This window comes from Delphinapterus leucas, chromosome 2 (genome assembly GCF_059928025.1).
Source record: "Delphinapterus leucas isolate spDelLeu-1000000601 "Yukka" chromosome 2, BTC_Dleu_Yukka2, whole genome shotgun sequence".
Classification (NCBI taxonomy): Eukaryota; Metazoa; Chordata; class Mammalia; order Artiodactyla; family Monodontidae; genus Delphinapterus; species Delphinapterus leucas.
This window is the reverse complement of record NC_143130.1, coordinates 84,747,510-84,774,659: the sequence shown is the minus strand read 5'-3', so window position 1 is coordinate 84,774,659 and position 27,150 is coordinate 84,747,510. Positions and strand designations below refer to the sequence as shown.

At 45.2% G+C, this 27,150-nt stretch overlaps 1 protein-coding gene across 1 annotated transcript in view; it reads right to left on the bottom strand.

Moving 5' to 3' along the window:
* The window catches only part of MYO5C (myosin VC), a 109,640-nt gene that overhangs the window by 67,738 nt on the left and 14,752 nt on the right, over nucleotides 1-27,150 (bottom strand). Inside the window, exons 6-13 of the mRNA XM_089906238.1 lie at nucleotides 26,231-26,374; nucleotides 25,398-25,479; nucleotides 24,160-24,267; nucleotides 16,234-16,340; nucleotides 12,803-13,068; nucleotides 7,995-8,076; nucleotides 5,551-5,691; nucleotides 3,775-3,900 (exon numbers count right to left, since the gene is read on the bottom strand). Of these exons, the coding sequence (XP_089762364.1) occupies nucleotides 3,775-3,900; nucleotides 5,551-5,691; nucleotides 7,995-8,076; nucleotides 12,803-13,068; nucleotides 16,234-16,340; nucleotides 24,160-24,267; nucleotides 25,398-25,479; nucleotides 26,231-26,374 (1,056 nt within the window). The remainder of the gene's footprint in view (nucleotides 1-3,774; nucleotides 3,901-5,550; nucleotides 5,692-7,994; nucleotides 8,077-12,802; nucleotides 13,069-16,233; nucleotides 16,341-24,159; nucleotides 24,268-25,397; nucleotides 25,480-26,230; nucleotides 26,375-27,150) is intronic.

Here is a 27,150-nt window from a genome sequence, read left to right as displayed (position 1 = left end):
GTTCCCACTGGCCCCAGGTGACTGTTTTTTCCCTGTAACATGTGCAGCTAATACAAGAAGACCTGGCTTAGGGTTCCCTTTGCCTTTGAAGCCACCAGGAGGAGGAAAAAAGCTCAGTGGTGCCCTTTGAGTCAAACAGAAATGTTTTCTTGAATCAGCATTAATGTGGTAGAAAGGAAAGAAAAATTGACCAGCTGATCACAAAACCTTCCAGGACCACAAAACCCTTAGAGTCAGGTTTAGAGTGGGTCAGTGTTTGCCCTGATTGAACTTGGCTTAGAAAAACCCTCTATGCAGCCCTTTCTGATTCATAAGGCTTCTCAAATCCCTCAAACAACATATCCAGGGTGGCTGCTTAAACATTCAAATCTCTGGTTAATCACAAAGCTACAGTCATCAAAACAGTATTGTACTGGCATAAAGACAGACACATAAATCAACAGAACAGAACAGAGAGCCCAGAAAAGAACCCACACTTTTATGGGCAATTAATCTATGACAAAGGAGGCAAGGACATACAGTGGAGAAGAGACAGCCTCTTCAATAAGTGGTGCTGGGAAAACTAGACAGCTACACGAAAAGAATCAAACTGGACTACTCCCACACCGTGCACAAAAATAAATTTCAGGGACTTCCCTGGTGGCGCAGTGGATAAGACTCCGTGCTCCCAACGCAGGGGGCCTGGGTTCGATCCCTGGTCAGGGAACTAGATCCCACATGCATGCTGCAACTAACAGTTCGCATGCCACAACTAAGGAGCCGGCCTGCCACAACTAAGACCTGGCACAGCCAAATAAATAAATAAATATTACAAAGTTAAATGTGACCGCCTTTTAGTGCTTGGAGTTTTTCAGATAGGCTCCTGAAGAGACGCACATGAAATGAGTGATGATATATCAAGTTATATTTTCTAGTTGCTGTCCTTTATAATTCCACAGTTGTGATCCCAAGGGAAAAAAAAGGATCAGACTTCATGTAAAGCACGTATGGGGTTTACTTCAAGAGACCCTCTCTATAGTACATGGTGTCTGTACGTTTAATTCTTGTCACCTGGCACTTCCAAGAAGACCCTCTTAAAAGAACTAACAGTGCGGCATTTTGCGTGTACTATGGATGGGTGAGAAGAAACCATACACACTGTAGGGTCAGCTTAGGTTCTCAATTTCACTAACCAAGGAAACAAAATTGTTTTGAGAGCGAGGCAGCTGTGCTTAGATGCAGAAAATCAGCACACTTGGCCATGGTCCCCAGTGCCCCCAACAGAGGCACTCAGGTACCTGCTACCCTGTCCCTGCCAACAGTCTCCTGGGATTGGGAAGGTTCTATATTTGTTACACCTTTGCTCGTTTATACTGGTGGCTCACACACCAGCCTGGAAGAATTTATACAACAGTCCATGTGCAGTACTCACAAGGGCGTGTTTCCAGACAGGATTAAAGAGTTAAATGTAAGACCTGAAGTCATAAAACTTCTAAAAGAAAACACAGGCAGTATGCTCTTTGACATCAGTCTTAGTAATACTTTTTCGTAAATGTCTCCTCAGGCAAGGGAAACGAAAGCAAAAATAAACAAATGGGACTGCATCAAACTAAAAAGCTTTTGCACAGTGAAGGAAACTATCAACAAAACGAAAAGGTCACCTACTGAATGAGAGAAGTTATTTGCAAATGATATATCTAATAAGGGATTAATATCCAAAATATATTAAGAACTCCTACAACTCATCTCCAAGAAAAGAAACAATCCTATTAAAAAATGGACAGAGGATTTGAATAAACATTTTTCCAAAGAAGACAGATAACCAACAGGCACATGGAAAGATGCTCAACGTCATTAATCATCAGGCAAATGCAAACCAAAACCACAGTGAGGTATCACCTCGCACCTGTCCGGATGGATAAAGTCAACAAGACCACACATAACAAGTGCTGGTGAGGGTGTGGAGAAAAGGGGACCCTCGTGCACTGTTGGTGGGAATGTAAATTGGTGCAGCCACTATGGAAAGCAGTATAGAGAGTCCTCAAAAATAGAACTAACATTTGATCCAGCAATTCCACTCCTGGGTATATATCTGAAGAAAACAAAAACACGAATTCAAAAAGATACATGCACCCCTAGGTCCTCTGCAGCACTATTTACAACAGCCAAATCTCTGGACTATATATTTTAAAATGTGATATATATTCTTCATAAATAAAAAAATAAAAATTTACAAACTGTGAACAAACAGGCTTTCAGGGGTGCTGGAATATGGAGGCAGAGAGGGTGTTCAGGGACCCCTGGGTAGGAAAGTGTCCTTCCTGGTGCACAGTTCGGGTTATGAACCAGGAACACTGGCTGTCTGGAAACACGCCCTTGTGAGTACAGCACATGGACTGTTGTATAAATTCTTCCAGGCTGGTGTGTGAGCCACCAGTATAAACGAGCAAAGGTGTAACAAATATAGAACCTTCCCAATCCCAGGAGACTGTTGGCAGGGACAGGGTAGCAGGTACCTGAGTGCCTCTGTTGGGGGCACTGGGGACCATGGCCAAGTGTGCTGATTTTCTGCATCTAAGCACAGCTGCCTCGCTCTCAAAACAATTTTGTTTCCTTGGTTAGTGAAATTGAGAACCTAAGCTGACCCTACAGTGTGTATGGTTTCTTCTCACCCATCCATAGTACACGCAAAATGCCGCACTGTTAGTTCTTTTAAGAGGGTCTTCTTGGAAGTGCCAGGTGACAAGAATTAAACGTACAGACACCATGTACTATAGAGAGGGTCTCTTGAAGTAAACCCCATACGTGCTTTACATGAAGTCTGATGCTTTTTTTTCCCTTGGGATCACAACTGTGGAATTATAAAGGACAGCAACTAGAAAATATAACTTGATATATCATCACTCATTTCATGTGCGTCTCTTCAGGAGCCTATCTGAAAAACTCCAAGCACTAAAAGGCGGTCACATTTAACTCTGCTCCTCTGGCCTACAAAGGTTATTATAGCTGTCTGGCTGGCTGTCCCTCCACTGCCCCCGTGGACACTCAGGCACAACCAGCAGACTGACCCACAGCAATAGCCTCTAGGACAGGCAAGCACAGGCTGTCCCCATGATCCCCAGGTGCTGGCCAAGCCACTGGAGTAACACCCAACCCGGCAATAACACAGAGGGCAGGAGTTTCCTTACGGAAGGAAAGCAAGATGAGAAAGCATGTTTAGGGCAGGTGGTTATGGTACATTTTCTTTTTTTTTTTCCTTCCATTTCCTAAGCTTTCTGTAATTTGATTAAAAAATTTTTTTTTCACTAAACATTTTTTTCATAAGAAATTGGAGACATATAAAGAAAATAAAGATCACTTAGAAAACCCATCATCTTGAGTCAGTCTCTGTTACCAATGTAAAAATATATTATGACAATAAGAAAGGAAAGGGTCAACAAAAAGATATTCCTTTCAATGTAGGAAACAACTATGCTGTCTTGATTATAGCAATATCACAGAGAAAATAAACTGATGAAAGGTTAATGAACTCACAATAAGCCCCAAATCAGAAATGAGGTCCACTGGCAACACGTTTATCTTTAAAGCAGTACGACTGAAACGCATATATTTTGTGATAAAGACAAATTAAGAACTGTTATGCTCACACGCTCGCGCATACACACAGGTATCCTTCATCAAAGCTACGTGCTAAGTGTGATGGTTCTGACCAGCAACGGCCCTGGCCTGCTTGTTCCTCCCAGGAGACAGCTGTGGGCCAGGGGCAGACAGCACTGCTCCAAACTCTCACTGTACCTTATCAGCAAAGTGCTGGATGATAAAGGATGTGTTTGACATTCTGGGTTTTTCAAACAAAGAGTTCTTGTTGACAAAATTATTATACAGCTTTTGAAGCCAGTTTTCATCAGTCCCATGTGGTAACTGGAAGAGAAGAGCAAATCAAATAGCAAGTAAGGAAACAGAGGGGAGGAAAAGCGCTAATTCTAAGAAACCAAGATGAGCTGCACCTCAGAGTGAACTGCTCTACATGAGAGGCTCCTGTTTCAAATGCAACTCTAGGCATACATCTGTCTTTGATCTTATTCTTTAGAGTGATATTTAAATGGACATATCGATGCTCTTTTATTTTTATGTATTTATTTATTTATTTATTTTGCGGTACGCAGGCCTCTCACTGCTGTGGCCTCTCCCGTTGCGGAGCACAGGCTCCGGACGCGCAGGCTCAGCGGCCAGGGTTCATGGGCCCAGCCGCTCCGCGGCATGTGGGATCTTCCCGGACCGGGGCACGAACCCGTGTCCCCTGCATCAGCAGGCAGACTCTCAACCACTGCGCCACCAGGGAAGCCCATCCATGCTCTTTTAGAAGAACAAAATGTTATTGATGAAAAGGAAACGGTCACATAATGACGTAAGAATGAAGGATTTTATTTCTGCAAAATTGGCAGTATTTTAACATTTCTTCCCCCCCAAATTATGTGAACATGATTTTTATTCTTGGTTGAATGGGGGAAGATTGGAACCCAAATGTAGTCCTCCCCACCCCCTGCCTCAAGAAGAAAGCTGTTCTTTTGTTTTACTGCCTAGTTAATAACTACCTCCTTGAACTAAGATCTTACCTACTTAAACTAAGCTAGTTGCAAAACTTGTTCTTGATACTGGTGATTGTGAAGCTACCAATTATATTCAGCCTGAACTCTGTGAATCTAATACTCCATATAGGGAATAACTCTGTAGAGTGGGTACAAATACTCCTAGAGGTTACCTTGGCCTCTGCACCCTGCCCCCAGTAGATCAGTCCAGAATGTTTGGCCCTGATGCCTGTCTTTTAATCTTACATCACTGAAGGGGCTAAAGCGTAGGTGGCACCAGAAAGGCTAATCTGTGAGAAGAACCATGGAATTGAGAATTCTAGGGAGAAAATACCAGTAAGTCTTCAACGTTACAAGCATTTGGGGCTGGGAGTGGTAAAAATAAATCTTTGGAAAAGAAACAAGATGTGTGTTTAAATGTTAAAATATAACCTTTAAACCAAAAGAATGAATACTGTCCTAGGGATTATTTTTTCCTGTGGCCTGACAAAGGACACTGCTAGGCTGACTCACTGTGAAGTTGTTCCTCCCAGAGGGTAATAATAATAGGAAAATTCCTAGAGACTTTTTTGTCAATTGTATGATGTTGAGTTTTCAGCTGCACCTCCCAGTGGGTGACTCATGGAATCAGGAAGTAAGAGAAAACTCAGTTCCTATTAGTCATTAACAACTGGTGTATAGTCACTTGTTGTTTCCATGTCCACTCTATATATACACCTAGCGACAGCTTCAAAGGGCTCCTCCCTGCTGGACATGACCTAAGAGGTCATGCATGTTACCCAAGGGTGGGCTACACCTGCTGAGGGCGGGAGGCTCCCTGGACCCTCTGGGGTTCCTGCTATGGACTGCTGTCTCAGTATTAACATCCAATCAAATAGTAAAACGTCAGGAATTTACATGTACATTAAAAAAAATCCATTTTGCAATATGCTCATCGATTACTACTCAGAAGTTAAAAACAACCATTATTTTTAAAAGTTACCAAGCATTCTTCATCCAGTAACTCCAAAATACCCATTTTGGCTTCAATCAGGTCAATAACTCGTTGGTTGTCATAAAAATCTATCAGAGTCCAAGGAATATCTTCCTTCATATACTCTTCTTGTTCAAGTTTAAAGACATGCTGGAAATCCGGAAGTCAACATAGAAAGTAAAAGAGAACATTAGAGTGTGTTTCTGAAGAACAGGACATAAACGTTTGGAAAATGTAGATATATGACTGATTTGAATGTTTATGGAAGACTCTGAGATGCATGCCACCCTCCTTACCCACGATCAGTGCTGCTGAGGTCCTAACGTGGGTGTAGCTGTCATCTTCCAGCCCACTCGCAGGGCGTCCCCACATCCTGGGGTGTAAGGCCTGAGCCAGCCTGCCACCTGTAGCACTCAGGGTGGTCCTGGAGCCCCTTCCTGCTCAGTCACTGCTGCTGTCCAAGGCAGACCCAGCCTCTTTGGCCGGGTGGGAACCAGCCCACCTGAGAATGTTGGCTCTGGGGCTAGTATGAGAAGCTAAGAACTTGGAGAGCTTTGTACATTACTTGTTCGGGCCATGAGGGTACCAGGGAGGCCTCCCAGAGGGCTGGCTCAGGCTCATCCTGGCTGCAGGTGGCAGAAGGGGGAAGGGCTACGAGGAGAAAGGGGCCCACAGGAGAATCCCAGTGGGAATTGCACAGAAGCCCAATAGGTGGTTGAGAACTGAACGGCGCCCGTACAGGCCAGAGAGACAGCACAACAGTGATGGGGGAGGGCAATGGATGGGACTGCAAAGGACAGCAGAGGGGAGATCACACCAGCCCCCTGTGTACCCCCAGAGAATCTCAGACCTGTGGCCTTTTCCTAGGGACAGTGAGGACCCACGGCGTTCACAATGAGACCTAAGTTCTGGAAAGATAACTTGGTTTGGGGGTGGGGATGGCTTTGAAGAGGGCAGGACTGGAGGCAGAAAGCCCCGTCAGGACTCAGCCCAGGGTTCTGTGGAGGCCAGACGCTGTGCAAGGAAGGTGAGCAAGAGCAACGAGGCTGGGATGAACGTGAGGCTCAGGACACTGGGTCAGCAGTGGTGCTTTAATCACAAGAGGGAGCGTAGAAGGCAAGGAGCCAGGAAGGGAAGGTGGCAGGTTCACTTTGTCACTGCTGAACTCCCAGAGGCCACCCAGATGCAGGGGTCCAGCAGCGGCCAGACTTATGGGACTGGAGCTAGGAGAGGGCTCACTAAGGCTTTTATGTTGATATTTTAAGGTTTTACCTCTTCCAGGAGGATCTGCACATGGATAGAAGACTCAACCCCACACACCCCCAAAATAAGTGGGGCAGGGGAGAAGGAGGATGAAGTGGAAGAGGAGGAAAAGCAGAATAAAAAAAGGAAAATGGAATTGCAGCCTCTGACATGCTATTTTCAGGAGGTGTCTTGCACATGTTATTCTGAGGTTGAGGTGAACGTGTATGTCGGGGAGCAAGACGGCACCGGCGTCCCGGGAGGGGCAGGATCTACAGACACAGTTCGACCTCAGGTGAGTTATGCTGCACACCCACTTGGAATAAATCTTAGTTTCAGTTATTAAATGCTAAACTTCCAGGGAATCCTTGAGAATGTTAACAGAATACAAATTTGCAACAGGGTGAAATCTTATGCTTATACATGACTTAATTCTGGAGCAAGGACTAGCAAAGCAAAAAAACGTTTGCTGGGTATGATTCAACGTTACGTCTTCTCCTTACGAGGATATTAGGCAGATACTACGGACCTGTTTTCAAAATAAGAAAAATGAGGCTCAGAGAACCCAAGGTCCCAGAGGAAGGAGGTGGTAGACCTGAGACTCAAACCCAGTTCAGTTTGAGCAAAAGCCCATGCTCTCCATGATGTCACACTGTCTTCTCATGAGTTTTGTGGGAGAAGCTGAATTTCAAATGACAAGCAGGAGTTCTCCAGGTGAAGATGAAGGGATGGGGAAAGGACAGGGGCAGGTGGGTTGTGGCAGAGAGAGCAGCAGGTGCAGATACTGAGGCTTGCAAAGACTGGAGCCTTCAGGAAACTAAGTGGTTTGGTCTGGCTGCAGCGGGGGTGGCCTGTGTCCAAGAATGGCAGGTGATGAACTGAAACAGAAGTGGGCAAGTGGCTCCACAAAGATGAAACAGGATGGGAAGGTGCAGTTTCAAGATATGGCCACAAGATGGTGCAGTGACCCAGCAAGATGTGAAGAGGGAAAGAACCAGACTGAGCCTCTCTCCATGGTCTCTCTGTCTGTCTCTGTCTCTGTCTCTCTGCCTCTCTGCCTCTCTGTCTCTCTGTCTCTCTGTCTCTCTGTCTCTGTCTCTCTCTGTCTCTCTCTCTCTCTCTCTCTCACACACACACACACACACACACACACACACACACACACACACACGGCTGAGAGCTAGTTTCAAGAAGGCAGAAAAGTCACTTACCAGGTTAAACTGCTGTTGCAGCTTTTCATTAGCATAATTGATGCAAAACTGTTCAAAGCTGTTCGCATCAAAGGTTTCAAAACTGAAATACAGTTTAAACAAGTTAAGATATAACTTGAAGGATATATACATTCATTTATAGGTTAGCATTTTTTCACAGATTTTACAGTTTAAAAGTTTTCTATGTTTTCTGCAAGTTTTAAATATGCCTCAAAGCTTCTGGTTTAAATATCCTAGCATTCAGTTTATAAGTCACCTTCTTCCAGGCTGCCCCAGGAAGGCATCTTGTGTGTACAGAACACCTACCTGAGGCAGGCATTAAAATAGGCATGGTACAATATGGCATATCATTTAATCCACACCATAACACTGGCATCAGCACTATTATGCTCACTTTATAAGACTGAGAAGTTGAAACATTTGTCCGAGGACAAACAGTGTCAGACGGAGCTGTGAGCTGACCTGACTGTAACACTTATGTTTCCAGTGAAAAAGCAATGCTGCTTCCTGTTGCCCCACTCTTTGCTGCACGCAGAGGCAGCACGGTTTTACCTCCCAAGGGGTGCTTTCACAGTCCTTGGAGGAAAAGGGCAAGGCCATCTAATATCCATAGCCCAGCAGACCCCTTTAGGTCCAAGGCAGACAGCCCCACCTCCATTTACAGACTTTCAGTGTCTGTCTCTGGAGCTGCAAACTCACAAGCTGAGAGGAGACCGGTAGACGACAGAATGGGGGGGCAGGCTGGAACTGTGCGGGGCCCATGATAACCAGGATTGCCCAACGGGCAGGTACTACTCAGCTCCAGCCAGCTGTGGCCATGGATTAATGCAGGTCAGGATGTGAGGTCACCTGATTCTCAAGAGAATCCAGAACCCTGATTTTATGTGAATCATCCCACTCTACGATGTGGGCTGAACAAAACTGGGGCACCCAATTCACCACCTGTCCAGATGAGCGCTCCTGCCAGAAGGAGGCTGAATACTTTAGGTGTTAGCATTGATGCTCATCACCTCACTTAACCCAACACCGCCCTAAGTGAAGAGCTGCCCTGACCCCACTCTTACACACGAGGGTCAGAAGAGATGGTGACCATTGCAATGTGGTGCCAGACATGCAATTCAACCCCAGCTCTTGGTGCCTCTAAAGTCTTAGTTCTATTTTTTTTTTTTTTTGCGGTACGCGGGCCTCTCACTGTTGTGGCCTCTCCCGTGGCGGGGCACAGGCTCCGGACACGCAGGATCCGCGGCATGTGGGATCTTCCCGGCCCGGGGCACGAACCTGTGTCCCCTGCATCGGCAGGCGGACTCTCAACCACTGCGCCACCAGGGAAGCCCCCTAAAGGCTTAGTTCTTAATCGCTCTAATCCCGAGAGGTTCCTGCCAGCTTCAGCCATGGGTCCCCTGGGAATCTCACTTGACTGAGCCCGTTTGGCTCAGTTTAGAATTCCTGGGGAGGTTAAGGGCACGGACTGTCCTCTGGGCAGCTGCAGGGTGACTTGGAACAGGAGAAGAACCCACAGTCCTGACAGCCCCATTCCCCACGTGCCCTGGGTGGTCCAGAGGCTCTGCCGGCCTGGACATTGCAGACAGGCCACGGCTGGGCCTGGAGGGGAGACAAAAGGGCCTCATCGCGCCCTGCAGCCCGCAGCTGGGGCCAAAGGCTGGACTTCCTAGGGCAGGGGCGGAATGTCAAACATCAATGACTGTTTCCCTGTTCACATTTGAACAATCTTTATGGTTCTTAAAATATCTTCACGATTTCTTCCATTTGACCTTTGTAATAACCCTGCCAGAGAGGTCCCCTCCGAAACTGAGGTTCAGAGAGGCTCTGTGACTTTCTGGGGGCCACACAGCAGGTGTGATGCCATGCTCACTCCCTGCGGTCTGACTCCAAGCCCCAGGCCTTTCCAACTCTGGGTCTAGAGAACATAAATACCCGACTGGCTGGGGAACCACAAACCTCCATGTTTTTCCAAGCTGAAATCTCAACGCTCATAGCTTTGGCTTTCATCGCCTTCACAGAGGGTAACTTTTCTTTTCAGTCTGTCTTATTTCCAGGTCACCCTGAGCTCAGTTCTCTCAACAGCTGCAGGTGTGCATGCACGAGGGCTCACCTAGACATAAGCATACTGGAGAAAGGTGTGAAAGGATTCGCCCCAGACAGTAACACTCTTACTTAAAGAGGAGAGCTTATTTTTTTGGAGGGATGAAATGAATTCATGGGTGGCAGTGAGCATGTTACTTTTTAAATATCCAAGGAGGAATTTAATTTGAAAATATAAATTTAAAATCTACTCTAACAAGTTCTTAAAAATTTACAATTACTCCTGTCAAAGATTTGCCCACTTAGCCAAAAATTCAACTTCCTTATGACAGCGGTCTATCAGCCTGTGGATCTGACGCCGGCCTGCCATTCTCCTGACTCATAGCTCCCTGTTCTCAGCTGCCCCTTCTCTTCTTCCTGCCCTGCTAACCTGCAGCACATCCATCTACTTATTCCCTGCCCAGAAATCATCCCAACCTCTAAGTATCTGCCTGCCCCCTCCACTAAAATTTAAGTCACTAGAGGTCAGAAGCCATGTCTATTTTCTTGAACAATCACACCTGACATAGTTCCTGGCACATGCATATTTGTTCTTGAATGAAATAATATATTCTTAAAATAAAGGGCTACTGGGGCTTCCCTGGTGGCGCGGTGGTTGAGAGTCCGCCTGCCGATGCAGGGAACATGGGTTCGCGCCCCGGTCCGGGAAGATCCCACATACCGTGGAGTGGCTGGGCCCTGAGCCATGGCCGCTGAGCCTGCGCGTCCGGAGCCTGTGCTCCGCAACGGGAGAGCCCACAACAGTGAGAGGCCCGTGTACCGCAAAAAAAAAAAATAAATAAATGGCTATTTATTTTAAAGACATTTTAAAAACACAGAAAAGAATAGAAAAAATATAACAGTCACATTTCCACCACAATGAGAGAGACTATTGTTAGGCAGGGCTACTCCCATTTAGAAGTCTGCTTAAATGATTATTGGCTGCTCAAATCCTTTTTTTTTTTCAACGGACAAGGTAAATAATTTACTAGACTACCCCAGCAATGTATCACTAATTTATAACTGTTGACAGATACTATTAATTGGGAGTCATGTGTATAGTATTAACTTAGAATCTAAGTTAAACAAGGAACGCCCCTGAGGCACAGCCTCACATTAAAGAGCTGTGGGAAAAGCGATTTCTCTCTATATGCGTAAAAGTTCAGCGGCCCCTTCTGCCTGCCCTCCCAGCAGGCCAGCCGGCTCTCCCCTCCAAATGGGAAGGGGAGGGAGAGCTGCTTTTCCTGGGGTGTGGGGGGATACTCCCCAATCTCGGTGGAATACTCCGTGATGCCTTCCCTGGGACCATCTACCCCTCCTCCCCCTGAGAAACCAGGGTGGGTCCTGGGAGGGGGAAGGGGTTGGGCGCTGAAGGCCAGTTGCTAACAAACAAAAGCCCGGGTGCTAACTCCCCTCACGCTGGCCAGGCCTCACTCACTCTTCCTGGCTGTTCTACAAGTGTCTTTAGCACAAGTCTGACCTGGAAAAGCAGGACTGGGCAATGAAAAGAAGCAAGAAAAAAACCCCAGTGTGGGAACTTGGTCCCCCAAATGTATTAGAATTCTTGGAGGGACTTTCCTGGTGGCTCAGTGGTTAAGAAGCCACCTGCCAATGCAGGGGACAAGGGTTCGAGCCCTGGTAAGGGAAGATCCCACATGCAGCAGAGCAACTAAGGCCATGTGCCACAACTACTGAGCCTGCGCTCTAGAGCCCGCAAGCCACAGCTACTGAGCCCACATGCCACAACTACAGAAGCCTGTGCGCCTAGAGTCTGTGCTCCACAACAGAGAGGAGCCCCCGCTCGCCACAACTAGAGAAAGCCTGCGTGCAGCAGCGAAGACCCAACACAGCCAAAAATAAATAAATAAATAAATTTATTAAAAAAAAGAATTCTTGGAGAATGGGGCAAACACATGACCCTCATGATCCAAGAATGGAAGAAGATTTTAGGTGTGAGGAGGCTGGTTGGTAAAAGGCCTGGGTTTGAGTCTACCTCTGGCGGTGTGAGTGTGGGCAAGGTGCAGGACCGCTGGGGCTGTTATTTTGACCCTACGAAATGGGAAAGTTATGTCAGGGCTCTACACCTCACAGGGCCTCTATAGGGAAACAAGTGGGTGAGAGCCTCATACAGTGCTGGGTTTTCACACCAGCAGAGCAACTGTGAAAGGGTCTTCCTAAGGCTTAGTTGTTTCACCTGTAAAACGAGGGTAATTATAAGGTTGTTTGAGGAATAAGAAGGTGCACGGAGACCACTCAGCATGGTAGCTGGCATGTGGCTCTGGAAGTTGGCCATTATTGATTTAGAATTTATTTAATACACCCTAGAAAAAAGACACTGTAGCCCAGGAGACTGTATTTAACATCCATATATATGCAAAAAAAAGAGAACACCATCTTTCTTTTTTTTTTTTTTTTGCAGTACGCGGGCCTCTCACTGTTGCGGGCTCTCCCGCTGTGGAGCACAGGCTCCGGCTGTGCAGGCTCAGCAGCCATGGCTCACGGGCCCAGCCGCTCCGCGGCATGTGGGATCCTCCCGGACGGGGTCCCGAACCTGTGTCCCCTGCATCGGCAGGCGGACTCTCAACCACTGCGCCACCAGGGAAGCCCTGAACACCACCTTTCTGATCATGTGAAACACAAAAGAGCAACCAGAACAAAATGACGTAAAAATAACAGGCATTCGACATTAAAATGAGGAAAGACAGGCTCATTGAAGAGACTCTTACCCATAAATGTCCAAAACACCAATAAAAGTGTGCTGCTTGCCTGAAAACTGCAAGGCTTGGTTAATTCTCTCCACAATGAAGTCAAACAGCTGAGCGTAGATCTTTTTGGCCAGCGCGTCCCTGGCGTTGATGGCCTGGGACCTGGTCATGGGTTTCACCACCGTCTCGGAGTTTGTGATGATCTTGCGATTACACAGCCACTGAGCGACTCTGACACTCTCCAGGCCCAGGAGCTCACAGAACACCTCCAGGTGACTGCCGTCCTCCTTCAAAAGCAAGACACAAGCCCCGTCAGGGCCATCGGGCCATCTAAACCAGCACTGGCCCACTCAGCCAGGTTCCTCGGCCTCTGCATGACCAGGCCTCAGGACACAGAGCCAGGTCTGGGAGTGAAGCAGGAGGACCTGCAGTGGCACTCAGCCTGCACCTGGTCCCTGGCAGGGCACCGCTGTGGTGATGCCAGGCAGCCCTGGGCTTGGTCCCACCTGGATTTTCGTTCTGGCCAAAGACTGTCAGTAGTGATTTAGGCCACAGAAGCAATCCTCTCCCCTCTCCTGTGCATGTGGACACAGCCTTGAAGCCTCTCTTCCCTTTGCATCACATCCAGGCCACCTGTCAGAGCCTACACTCACCCTGTCCCTCCTTGTGTTGTTGGGATTTGCCCGGGGGGTCTGGCCCAGGAGGTACCTAGGTGTCATCGTCAGAGAGAGCATGGTGGGCTCCCTGGATTAAAGTAGCTTCCCAGCCAACTTGAGGGCCGTGGTGGGGACTCTTCCTGGACGTACAAAGTGAATCTTATTTCTCTCCCAAGCCTGGGCAGCAGAGCTGCCCCACTGGCCAGCAGGCAAGGAGAGTTCTCCTCCTGTTTGTCTTCAGGCAGCATGGACTAGGGGTCCTTGTCACTAGGCAAGGAGATGTGATCCCATGTGACTGCACACCATCATTCCTCTCGGGAAGGGGAACTTCTGAGGCAGGCTGATCTGTAGACGCCATCTCAGCCAATCGGGAAAACCACATGATTGCACTTAAAAAGCATCAGAAGGCTTCCCTGGTGGCGCAGTGGTTGAGAGTCCACCTGCCGATGCAGGGGACACGGGTTCGTGCCCCGGTCCAGGAAGATCCCACATGCCACGGAACGGCTGGACCGGTGAGCCATGGCCGCTGAGCCTGCGCTCCGCAACGGGAGAGGCCACAGCAGTGAGAGGCCCGCGTACAGCAACCCTTCTGACCAAGATCACAATAATATGAAGCCTGTCTTTAATGTGCCTGATTCCCTCACTGGGGGAGGGGACTGGCAGAGCCATTGGTTTCCTTCCTTCTAAGCAGGAACCAAACCTTCTGGGTTAAAAACATTCAGCTACAGGTGCAGCTACCGGGGGAAATGCAAAGCGGCAGCAAGTTTTAAAAAAGTAAGCTGGCTTCATCCGATTGAATTTGCCCAATATTTCAAGTTCTTGATGCAAATGACTGAAAATTACAGGACTGATAATTTTCTACAGAGATTTGACATCTCTTTTGTGGAATCTGTCTCCTAAGATTGATAGACAAAGGATTTTTAGTCTATCAATTTTAACTCCTCCTCCAAAATACTACCTTCACAACGAACTTCACAGGACAGAGTTCAAAGCAAGGGCATTTGTTGGGTGGAAGTCATGGGAGTTTCAGAAGAAAAAGTGCAGCAGCCCATTTCTGGGGTAAATGAGCCAGGATCCAGAGGGAGAACCACACCTACACACATTCCAGCCCTACCATCACCTTTCTCCAAACTTCCCATTCCTTTGTGAATGGACTGACTCTGTCAGGGCTGGATATTGGTGGCGATGGGGGCAGGGCGCTTAGTGTAGGACTCTGAGGAGAGGGAGGAGAATTACTTCCTGGTCATAGGGCAACAGGCCAAAAACACACCCTCCATTTCTGCTCAGCGCTCTCTCCCCTTAAACCGCAGGTCCCAGAGCTGAGAAATTACCAGGTGTACAAAATTAACAATTGTTCCCATCTGTTGTTTTGGGGACATGAAAGTAGATATTGTTATGGACTGAATGTTTGTTTCAGTCATATGAAAAACTCATATGTTGAAGCCCTAACCTCCAATGTGATGGTATTTGGAAGTGGGGTCTTTAGAAGGTAATTAGGTTTAGATGAGGTCATGCGGATGGGGCCCCCATGATAGGATTAGTGTCCTTATAAGAAAAGAGACTAGAGCTTGCTGTCTCTCTCTCTCTGCTGTATGAGGACACAGCAAGAAGGCAGCTGTCTGCAAGCTAGGAAGAGGGCCCTCACCAAGAGTTCAACCATGCTGGCACCTTGATCTTGGACTTTCAGCCTCCAGGACTGTGAGAAAATAAATTTCTGTTATTAAGCCACCCAGCATGTGGTATTTTGTTATGGCAACCAGAGATGACTAAGACACAAATGTTAATACAAAGCTTTAACGATAAGATTTTGCATTTCAGAGAAACATTTTTAACTGTGTGACTGTCCTCTTTACATGGATATTGTTGAGAATAAGCAAACACATACCCCACCAAGAATCACCACTCATAACATTTGTTGCTAAAGAGACACACACATAAACTTATCTTGTGTCCATTAAATAAAAGAAATCCGTCACAAAACTTACATGGGAATATATTTCCATAGAGAGCACCACTGGTGTTTGAATCAGGCATGTGTCAGGAGGTAGGAGGTGTCCTTTCTACTAAAACTGTCCAGTGCCCTTAAGGCCCTGCATGATCTGCACATTTCCCTCCTGCCTACCCCCCATTTTCTGGCCTCATCTACCACCCCTCCTTTCTCTCACTCCTTTCTGCATTTACCAACCTTTTGGCTATTTTTCCAATAACACTTCCTGCCTTAGGGCCTTTGCACCTGCTGTTCCCTCTACTTCAAATGTTCTTCCTCAAAGTGTGTGTGTGAAGTGACACAATTCACTTCCTTATGGAATTAGAAAGGCTTTCTCTGAATGCCAGATACAAAAGGCACAGCCCTGCCCCACCCCTACTCTGCTTCATTTTCCTTTTTAATGGCTATTGCCAGCTGCCAGAGTCTGTAACTGTTTATGGTGTCTCCCCCTCCTCCACTTCCTTCCCCCAGATCATAAGCTTCACGAAGGCCTTCTGATCTTGTTTTGTTCACTGCTGTTTCTCCAGAGCCTATAACAGTGTCTGGCACAGAGTAGGCACTCAGTAAAAATTTGTTGAATAAAAGAAAAACAGAGAATGCATTTCCCCCTTCTCTACTGTTGCAAGGGGAAGAAGCTTTACTCTTTGAAAGTAACCCATGGAAACTCCTACCTTCCTTGCTCCTGTTAAACTGGTCTCCCCAGTAGGCCCAATGTGCCTGGTGCTAAAATGCAAAAGCAGGGTAACCATGAGAGGTTTCTACTGATAATCCTCCCAACACAGAAAGGGTGAAGCAAACACATATCTTACGCTGACCGCCGATCTCTCGTTGCCCACTGCTATGATCTGCACATTGCCCAGATGTAGGATGGCTGCCAGGATCTTAAAAACATCCATCTGAAAATCTTCCTTGAAACCTGAAAACAAAATTTTTCCCAAATTAGGAATACTGCATTTCTTCTCTTGCTCAGTTACTAGTAAGATAAACACCTGAATTCTCTCATGACACTCTAGAACCATCAGTGCCAAGAGCTGGGACAGGGAACAATGAGTAGACCCCAGGGAAAATCCAGTTCACTGTCTTTCTAGTTTGACGTGTGCAGACACACAATGTGAGCTGTACAACCCACCAGGTTTCCCTTTTGCTGTGGCTGCTAGGAAGTTCAACACAGAAATTAGTATCTGAGTAACGACTTCATGTCGGGTTCCTGGGAGAACCAGCTCTCATTCATTCTGTGTGCTGTGCTTTCTTGTTAATTTTTTTTTTTCTTTTTTGCTCATAAGCTCTCTGGATGCTTTTTATGGTGGGTGCTGGAAGGATTTCATTTGCCCCTCCAGCTCTGCACCCTGCTCTCTGCCCCAGGGGACTGGCCTGTTTGGACCAAGGCAATGGGTTCTGGTGGGGTTTGACCAGTGGGGACCCTGGCAGGAGATCAGAGAGCAGGAGGAGACAGGTGCTGGGTACATCTCTCCATCTCTTTCCCTGCAAAGTTGCCTCAGGCTGGCTGTGTTGCCAACTGACAGAATGTTACTGTTCTGAGTCAGAGTCAGCGCTGACTTTCCCCACCCTTCCCTTCAGGCTCTGTGCCTGAACAGAAAGGGCTGCTGTTTCCAGGTCTCTACGGCTCCTCAGAGCCCCCTTAGCCCCACACAGTTTGTAGTTGCTCCCTTCATAAATAAACCCTCCTCCTTTTATCCTATTTGAATGTGCCCCATGTTTCCTCGATGGGACCCCGACCAATGTATGTGGAATATCACTTGTGAATGAAAAATGTTGCCTGCCATATCATCAAACAATGGATGCTGTGGCCATCAGACCATCAGCCACTATCGCTGCCCACAATGGTGCACCCTGAGGGGATTCCGGATGGAGAAAAGCAGGATACAGGTCCTAGATAGCTAAGGTGCGTATCAAAGGAATGATTTCAATGAACCCAGACTCTTGAATCTTCCCATAAATAGAAAAGTGCTAAATTCCTTAATTTGAGATGTCTGGTTTTCTTTAATTAACCGTAATCTTTTGATGTTCTGACTTAAAACTCCTACATATCCTGGCTCCTCCCTTACCTCTTGGGAGCAGTCCCTCAGAGCTAGCTGAGAGGCTGTGTGCCAGGCTTAAGTCCTCAGTTTTGTCCTCCAAATAAAACATAATTCTCAACTTTTAGGTTGTGCATTTTTTCCAGTTAACAGGAGACCCTCGACTCCTCCAGCAAAAAAGCAGCAGGTCCTAAATGCCCCGTAAGAGCCACTGCAGCCACCTGCTGCTTCTGACTTGAGGACATCTGGACTATCTCAATAGCAGGTAGGTCACGTTCTTAAATAATTTCCAAACCTGGAGAGACTTCTCTCTACTAAGATCACACAAAATCAAAGTCATAAAAGATTTCAAACCTATGGGACCTAATGAAACTTAAAAGCTTTTGCACAGCAAAGGAAACCATAAACAAGACGAAAAGACAACCCTCAGAATGGGAGAAAAGATTTGCAAACAAAGCAACTGGCAAAGAATTAAGCTCCAAAATATACAAGCAGCTTATGCAGCTCAATATAAAAAAAAAAAAAAAAACCCAATCAAAATATGGGTGGAAGACCTAAATAGACATTTCTCCAACGAAGACATAGAGATGGCCAACAAGCACATGAAAAGACGTTCAACATCACTAATTATTAGAGAAATGCAAATCAGAACTACAATGAGGTATCACCTCACACCACTCAGAGTGGCCATCACCAAAAAATCTATGAACAATAAATGCTGGAGAGGGTGTGGAGAAAAGGGAACCCTCTTGCACTGTTGGTGGGAATGTAAATTGATACAGCCACTATGGAGAACAGTATGGAGGTTCCTTAAAAACCTAAAACTAGAACTACCATATGACCCAGCAATCCCACTACTGGGCATATACTCAGAGAGAACCATTAACTCAAAAAGACACATGCACCCCAATGTTCATTGCAGCACTATTTACAATAGCCAGGACACAGAAGCAACCTAAATGTCCATCAACAGAGAAATGGATAAAGAAGATGTGGCACATATATACAATGTAATATTACTCAGCCATACAAAGGAATGAAATTGGGTCATTTGTAGAGACGGGGATGGACCTAGAGACTGTCATACAGAGTGATGTAAGTCAGAAAGAGAAAAACAAATATCGTATATTAACACATACGTGTGGAATGTGAACAAATTGGTATAGACAACCTTATCTACAAAATGGAAATAGAGACACAGACATAGAGAGCAAATGTATAGATACCAAGGAGGAAAGGGCGGGGGGGGGGGAGATGAATTGGGAGATTGGGATTGACACATATACACTATTGATACTACGTATAAAATACATAACTAATGAGAACCTACTGTATAGCTCAGGGAACTCTACTCAGTGCTGTGTGGTGACCTAAATGGGAAGAAAATCCAAAAAAAGAGGGGATATATATATACGTATAGCTGATTCACTTTGCTGTATAGTAGAAACTAACACAACATTGTAAAACAACTATACTCCAATAAAAATTTTTTAAAAAAATTTCAAACCAAAATTACATCGAAGACTCCAGTTCAATCTGAGTCCAGGCATTTGCAGCTGTTCCATTTCGCGCTAATGCCTACATTTGAAGGACAGACGATTCTAACAGAAATAAACCCCTGAGCATCACCATGATAAATGACAGGTAAGTGATGAAGAAAAGCAACTAAATATACAAAGTTTGGGAATCTGCTCTGGCACTCCCAGTCTCTGTATGATCCATTGCTTACTTACTCCATGCTTTCCAAAACTGACAAAAGTGAAATAACAACTGCAAAGCAATGATGTCAAAGAAAGAACTTAAGACCTCACTTAAGTAATTACTTTTAGTAAGATAAAATCACTGCAAAAGCGCCACTGGCCTGAGGTAGATTTCAACGAGAAACATAGTGGTCAATTTTCTTGAGCCTGAGGTCCAGGATAGGTCTGTTTCCAGAGTATTCTTTCTGTCAGAGATCTTAATGGCTAGGCAAAGATCAAAGGATGAATTAAATGAGTCAGCAGAAGAACAAAGGAAATGAGCTCTTGATCAAAATGCACCCCCATTCTGCTTCCTCAGTGGGTAACTTGTGGCTAGCTAAAGTACCTGTGATATTGTGATTTAAACTAAGTAGTATATACTTGGGCTTCATCCAGTTTCTTAACACACAGAACTTCTAAAACCGGGGGAACTTCCTAACTTCTGAGAGAGATTAAGATGTCTTTTGTTAATAAGGCAATTTTGGAATGCCCCTAGGTCATGTGAGGATGGGGGCCGGTTGCCAGGGGAAACAACCCTGTGATTGAGAGTTGGAACTTTCAGTCTCACCCCTCAAACTCCAGGGAGCAGAGAGGGGCTAGAAGTTGAACTAAGTGCCAACGGCCAATGATTTAATCAACGGTGCCTATGTAATGAAGTCTCCATAAAAACCCAAAAGCACGAGGTTTGCAAGCCCCCAGGTGAATGCGTTGGGGATTGTGGAGAGTGACACACTCAGACAGCATGGAAGCTCTGTGCTCCTTCCCACATACTTGCCCCTGTGTATCTGTTCCAAATGACTGTTCCTGAGTTCTATCCTTTTATAATAAATTGATGATCTAGTAAGTAAAATGTTTCTCTGAGTTCTGTGAGCTGCTCTAGCAAATTAATTGAATCCAAGGAGGTGGTTGTGGGAACCTGTGATTTACAGCCATTCGGTTACAATCACAGGTGACAACCTGATCTGAAGCGGGGTGGGCTGGGGGCAGTCCTGTGGAACTGAGCCCTCAACCTGTGGGATCTGAGGCTTTCTCCAGGTAGACAGTGTCAGAATTGAGGCGAACTGTAGGACACCCAGCTGGTGTCCGGAGAATCACTTGGCGTGGGGACCCCCCTCCCCTCCCCCTCCCCCCCAGCACACACTGGAATTGGGTCTCAGAACCATTTTAGTACCTCAGAAGCAGAGCCAGAAGGGAAAGCAAATGAAGCTCTGCAGCAGGCATTATCCTTAGTACTTCCTACATATCACCTCATCTAATGCTTACAACAACTATATAAAGTACTAGTACTGTTCCCATTTTACAGAGGGGGAAACTAAGGCACAGAAGGGTTAGGGAACCTGCCAAAGTTACAATCACACCGGGTGTATCATGGCTAAGCAGTGTACCGCCAGTGACCACTGCAGTGTGTGAAAAGACCTGCGGAGTCATGAAGCTGCCTTAGCTCACCCCAGGGTGTATAAAAGTGATGGTTCCCTACGACCCTGCACCAGGCAAAGAAGTCTGAGCAGATCCCAGAAGTCTGCTTACTGGGCGTGTTGTGAAGTGGATTTGTGTACTGAACTAGATGACCTCACTGCTAACCTTGTCTGTTTCTCCAAACTGTCTCCAGAGCAAACCACAGCAATGGACAAATCAACCAACAAGTACGTGTTTAGCAATTACATTTAAAAAAGGTATCTGCCCGAATGTGTTATAAGCCTATGTATGATTCGTGTTGGGCAGTCTGCCCTTGAGGGGGTCTCTGTCTAAGATGATAACACTGAGACACAAACAAGAGGACACAGCCAATGGGACAAGCAGTATACACGAGATATTCACATTGCTGGAGACATGCTATTGGATAGAACTTTCCTTGGGGATGAAATGTTCTTTATCTGTGCTGAACAATATGGCAGCTATTAGCTACATATGGTTATGAGCATTTGAAACATGTCTAGTGCAACTGAGAAATCAATTTTAAAATTTATTTCATTTTAATTAATGTAAACAGTCACTTGTGGCTAGTAGTTAACTGTGTTGGACAACGCAGGTTTAGAGACCATGAAATCAACACACAGCATGCGATTATTGGCTGTGGGGGTCACAGGATGATGGCAATCTCAAAGTTATAGTGAGTTCCATGCGTGAATCTACTCCACAGCAGCAAACAGACCTCCGAAGCCTGCTCAAACTTCTTTGCCTGGCCAGGGGTCCTCAGGGGACATCCATGTTTAAACGCACTGGGGTTGAAGCTTAGCTTCATGACTCCACCCACGAATCTTTTCACAAATTGCAAGAAAACTATAAGGAACCCATCAACTATGCTCACTCTATCACCTAGGACAAGGGTCAGCAAACGTTTCCTTATTAGGCTTTGCAGGCTATAGAGTCTATGGCACAAGTACTCAACTCTGCCACCATAGCATGAAAACGGCCATAGATCATACTTAAATGAGCGTGGCTGTGTTCCAATAAAACTTTATTTACAAAAACAGGCTGCAATCTGCCAACCTCTGGCCTAGGACATTTTTTAGTGATTCATACTTTGAGGTCATGCTTTCATTAAATGTGTACTGATCTCTCATTCTGATAGAGCACGCCACAGTTCATAAACCAAGAGACGTCATCTCTTAATCCTCACAACATCCCCAACAGCTACTGTGCTGGCTACTCTCCAAAGACGACCCCCAATGCATTACCCTCCCATTGTTCATGCCCTGTGTAGTTTTCTCCCCGTGGGTCAAAGGTCTGAGCTGGCCCTATGCCTTGCTTTTGATTATTAGCACACAGCAGCAGTGATGCTGCACTGCTTCCGAGGCTGGTTCATAAAAAAAACCTGCAGAGTCCACGTGAGCCTGTTGGAACTAGCTCTGGGAGAAGCTAGCCACATGTGACCGGCATGCTGTGAGGAAGGCCACATGGAGGAAGAGAAATGCCCACCCAGCCCTCAGTAGTTCAAGCCATCCCAGCCCATGTGACAGAAGAAGCCCTCAGTTGATCCAGCCCTTGCCACCATCATACGAGAATCCCCAAGTAAGAAGTGCCCAGGTGAGCCCAGTAAGCCCGGAATCACATGAGATAATAATAAATTGTCATTTTAAGAAAGATAAAGTTCTTGTTCTTAGAGGACTCATAGCCATGTCCAATGCATGCATGTGGAGCAACATTAAGAGCTGCATATTTCTCTACAAAGATTTTCTTTTGTTCAGTTTAAGTGAACTTTGCAAAATTAAATTTTGTAGCAAAAAAAAGATCTGATCTTTTTAAAATTAGAAGCTTTGTTAGAACGACTGATTAGGGTAGAAATTGAATGCTAGTTCATAAATTCCTGATGGAAAGGAAGAAGCCCAAAGTTAGACACTTTTTATTTGAAAGGTCTATCTCGAGGTTTTCACACAGTTCACATATTAGAATGAGAAGCTTCTACATGATTATTTCTTCTCTTTTAGGCATATCATTGTTCTCAAATATTCTCATTCAGATTTAGTAGGTCTGGGGTGATATCTAGATATTAGAATTAAAAAAAAAAATCTTCTCAGGTGATCTGACATTCTAGTATTCAGAACCACTGGCAATAAGTCACTGTTTCTCAAAGAGTTATACTCTTAGTTAAGATCATTTATTTATTTTTTAATAAAATTAATTATTTTTATTGCTTCTTCAAGGATATTCTTTTTTCCTTTTTTTTTTTAAATTGGGGTATGGTTGTTTTACAATGTTGTGTTAGTTTCTACTGTACACTGAAGTGGAGCTCCCTGTGCTATACAGCAGGTTCTCATTAGTTATCTATTATACATATTAGTGTATATGTGTCAATCCCAATCTCCCAATTCATCCCACCCTCCCAAGAATATTCTTAAGTAAAACTTTTTTTTTTTTTTTTTTTTTTGCGGTACGCGGGCCTCTCACCGTTGTGGCCTCTCCTGTTGTGGAGCACAGGCTCCAGACGCGCAGGCTCAGCGGCCATGGCTCACGGGCCTAGCTGCTCCGCGGCATGTGGGATCTTCCCAGACCGGGGCACGAACCCGTGTCCCCTGCATCGGCAGGCGGACTCTCAACCACTGCACCACCAAGGAAGCCCAGTAAAACTTTTTTTTACTGTGAGCCCATGGAGGTGAAGAATACTTTGACTACTGCTATAATTTGGTGCCCCTTCCATAAGGTTTCTTTTTTTTTAAGGATTTTATTTATTTTTTTGCTTGTCTCGGGTCTTAGTTGCAGCACACAGGATCTTCGTTGAGGCATCGGGGATCTTTTGTTGTGGCGAGCGGGCTCTTCATAGCGGCATGAGGGCTTCTCTCTAGTTGTGGCATGCAGGTTTTCTCTTCTCTAGTTGTGGCACGCAGGCTCCAGGGTGTGTGGGCTCTGTAGTTGTGCACACGGGTTCCAGAGCGCATGGGCTCTGTAGTTGTGCAGCGCAGCTTCAGAGCATGTGGGCTCTGTAGTTTGCAGCACTCAGGCTCTCTAGTTGAGGCACATGAGCTCAGTAGTTGTGGCACAAAGGCTTAGTTGCCTGGTGGAATGTGGGATTTTAGTTCCCTGACTAGGGATCGACCCCGTGTCCCCTGCATTGCAAGGTGGATTCTTTACCACTGGACCACCAGGCAAGTCCCTGCCATAGGGTTATTAAAATTATTTATTTATTCATTCATTCATTCATTTTTATTGGAGTATAGCTGCTTTACAATGTTGTGTTAGTTTCTGCTATACAACGATGTGAATCAGCTATATGTATACATATATCCCCTCCCTCTCACCCCCTCTTCAATCCCACCCATCTAGGTCATCATAGAGCACAGAGTTGATTTCTATATCTTTTAAGGGAAAAGCACCTTTCTGACCGCTTGGTCTCCAAATATGTTTTTTGATTGGCTCATCTTAAAATCAGAATTTATTAGGTGTCTTTAGAACACATGCATGCTGGGCATCCCAGCCTTTTTGGAGAAAATGGCCACTCCTGGGATAGGATGCTTTCACTTACCCAGTAGTGTGAAGGTCTTCTGAGTCTCTATCATGTTGGCTCTGTCATTCACGCCCTCAATGATGGTACTGCCACCCATTCTCGTATAATTAAATTCTTCTGCACTCCCTGAAATCAAAAGTAAGGCTGTGATATCTGTGACACAGAAATTTGAACATACATGTACATCAGAAGCGAGAAGAAAAGTTCACACTTAATGTGCTATCTTAAGCACTTTACAAATGTCTTTCCACTTATTCCTTAGAATTCTACGTTGCTGACTCAGCAGCTGAGGCTCAGAAAAGTGAAGTGGCCTGCTCATGGACCCACAGCTGACCGCAGGGCAAGAATTAAAACACCGGCCTGACTCCAGAGCGCATGGTTTTTGTTCTCATACCTAATAATTTTATACAGAATTACTGAGGTTTACTGAACGTATGATTAACTGTAGAAAACTTGATAAGTTTTGATAAACATATACCGTTATAAAAACCTCACTATGGTCAAGATAATAACCATATATGCATCTAATATTTGAATAGTAGGGGAGCCTTCAGAAAGCTCTTCCATGTTCGCTCTTCACATTCTATTTGGCAGACAAGGCATGGATATTATCACTCTACGAAATCTGAAGAAACTTAGATTCTACAAGTACAAGTAAGTTCTCCAGGATTAGGGAGTGTGCATTCAACTCCGAGACACTAGACAATTCTGTCTACCAACATGGCACAAACGACCAAGACAGGAGAGCCGAGATACCACCGGAGTCGGGCCATTTGCACGAACCGACAAATAGCTCATTAATTATGGTTACGATTAATAATGATTTTGAGTCATCAAGGAAATTCAAATTATGATAGAGGTACTCTGTCTCAGAAGACATGGAAATATGTCATAGCTGTTAGAAAAATGACCATCCAAGAAGTTCAGATTAAAAGAAAAGTTTGGGGACTTAGATCAGTAAGTCCCAGTGGTCAGAAGGCCTTCTTCAGGTAGCTCTAGCTGGATGGATGACAATCACTCTGGAGCTTTGAAAAGAACCCTGGAGTTGAAGGGGTCCCCTATTCCTGGACTGCCTTTGCCCCAACTAATCTATCTCCTTAGTTAAATGCATCATTTCCACCCCTGGAACCCAAGGATCTTATGTTTTTGGACAGAATACTTTTTTTTTTAAGTGACGATATTATAAGATGAAATTAACCTAGAATTTAAATTCCTACATAAAAAAGAGACTCTTCCACACACCAGGCATTACGTACCCAATTTAAGATGTTTAAATTCCGACTGCTGTGCAGATGCACAAAGCTGATAGAAAATGTGGTAATTTCGCTCATTTTCTGACTGTAAAATAAAGAAAAGCCCTGAAATTACACAAGCCCTTTACAAATGAAAATGTGAGGTTTTCAACAAGAGGGTCTTAGATGGCTAATCTGGATTGACAGTTCTGCTCTCATGGACACGGACATCTACGTGTGTTTTTGCTGTGACCCAACTTCTTGCCTCCACTGGCTCACAGAGGGAGAACTGGTGGCCCAAGATCACCTTCCAAATAACCACCACAGAGAAAATGTTATTAAACGAAACATTCTACAAAATGGAAATAATGTAGTTAGTACCAGGTGAAATTTTAAAGAAACTCCCTGCAATACAAGGTTTACTGTTACTCTCCTTCTGGGCCAAAATGATGAGAATTTTCTCCATTTTATGGACAGAAGCCTTTTTCTTAAACTCCGCCTCTCTAGATCTGATCCCATTCCCTTCCTGATACAAAAGCCAGTCTAACAGCTTTGTCTATTTCAAGTAGTCTTTGTGTTCTAGAAAGATAAACTTGATTTTTAAATGCTAAGGATTTACGTGCCTAAAACTGAAAGTCATAAACTTTTCCCTCAACCATATAATTCCACTAATACTGCACCTATTCATCAATTTTCATTTTTAAGAAATAGAAAAAAAAATAACCCAAACTGCAAATGAAATATAGGAAAACTGTATTCTTCAAGTCACAGAACAATGTAGGTTGTCTAATGAATATATGAATGTGAACCATACTACAAAAGCTGGGGAAAAGGAAATTTAATATTTTTATCCTTACTTGAAAGACAACTCTGGATTTCTCCAGCAGGTAAGTTCTCATGTTGGCTCCTATAATTTGATTTCTCTCATCAAAACTGATTTCTGTGTATTTCCCAAACCGACTGCTGTTGTCATTGCGGGTGGTCTTGGCATTTCCAACAGCCTACAAAACATAGTAACAACATTAAAAAAACCTTTGCATCAATATTATTGGAGCAGTTACAGTAAATTCCAGTCCTGTATGCTGGGGAAAAGTCTGATTATAGAGGGCAGCCGGGAGGCAGGGGCTCGCAAGGAATAAGACACATCCTTAGGTCTCCTCAGTCTCACCTCAAGGCTCTCCTCAATCTTACTGGTAGACACTGAGCGGGATGACAAAACACACGGGTTCTGATGTTTCAAGGCCCCAGGTTCCTTTTTTTACTATCTGTGTGATGCTAGAAAAGTTATTCCATCTTTCCAAGTCTCAATTTCCCTAGCTGTAATATGGGGAAGTATGCATCTTACAGAGTTGGGAGAATTAAATGAGATAATATACAGTGCCTCAACTCATCTATGCCTAAAATATTAGAGATGCTCAATTCAAAGTCTACATCCTTCATCCAACCTTTATTTCTGTCCTTATCCCTTACCACTTCCCTACTCGAACTTTCTACTCAACCAAAAAACTGCCTTCCTCCATCCCTCCCACACTGAGCATGATTGTTTCTTTTTTACTTCTGCCACTGAATTCTGTCTCTCCTCTTGCCCACCCTGCTCTCCCTTCCTGGGCACCTTCCATCTGGAAGTACCCTTCCTATGCACACACGTCGCATTCCTGTCCAGGCCATCATGCTTTTGGACAACATGTATTTATTTACTGTCAGGCGAAGGTAAACCAAAGTAGACATGGTCCTGCCTTCATGGAGCTTACAATAGCGGGTGAGACCAACCCTAAAC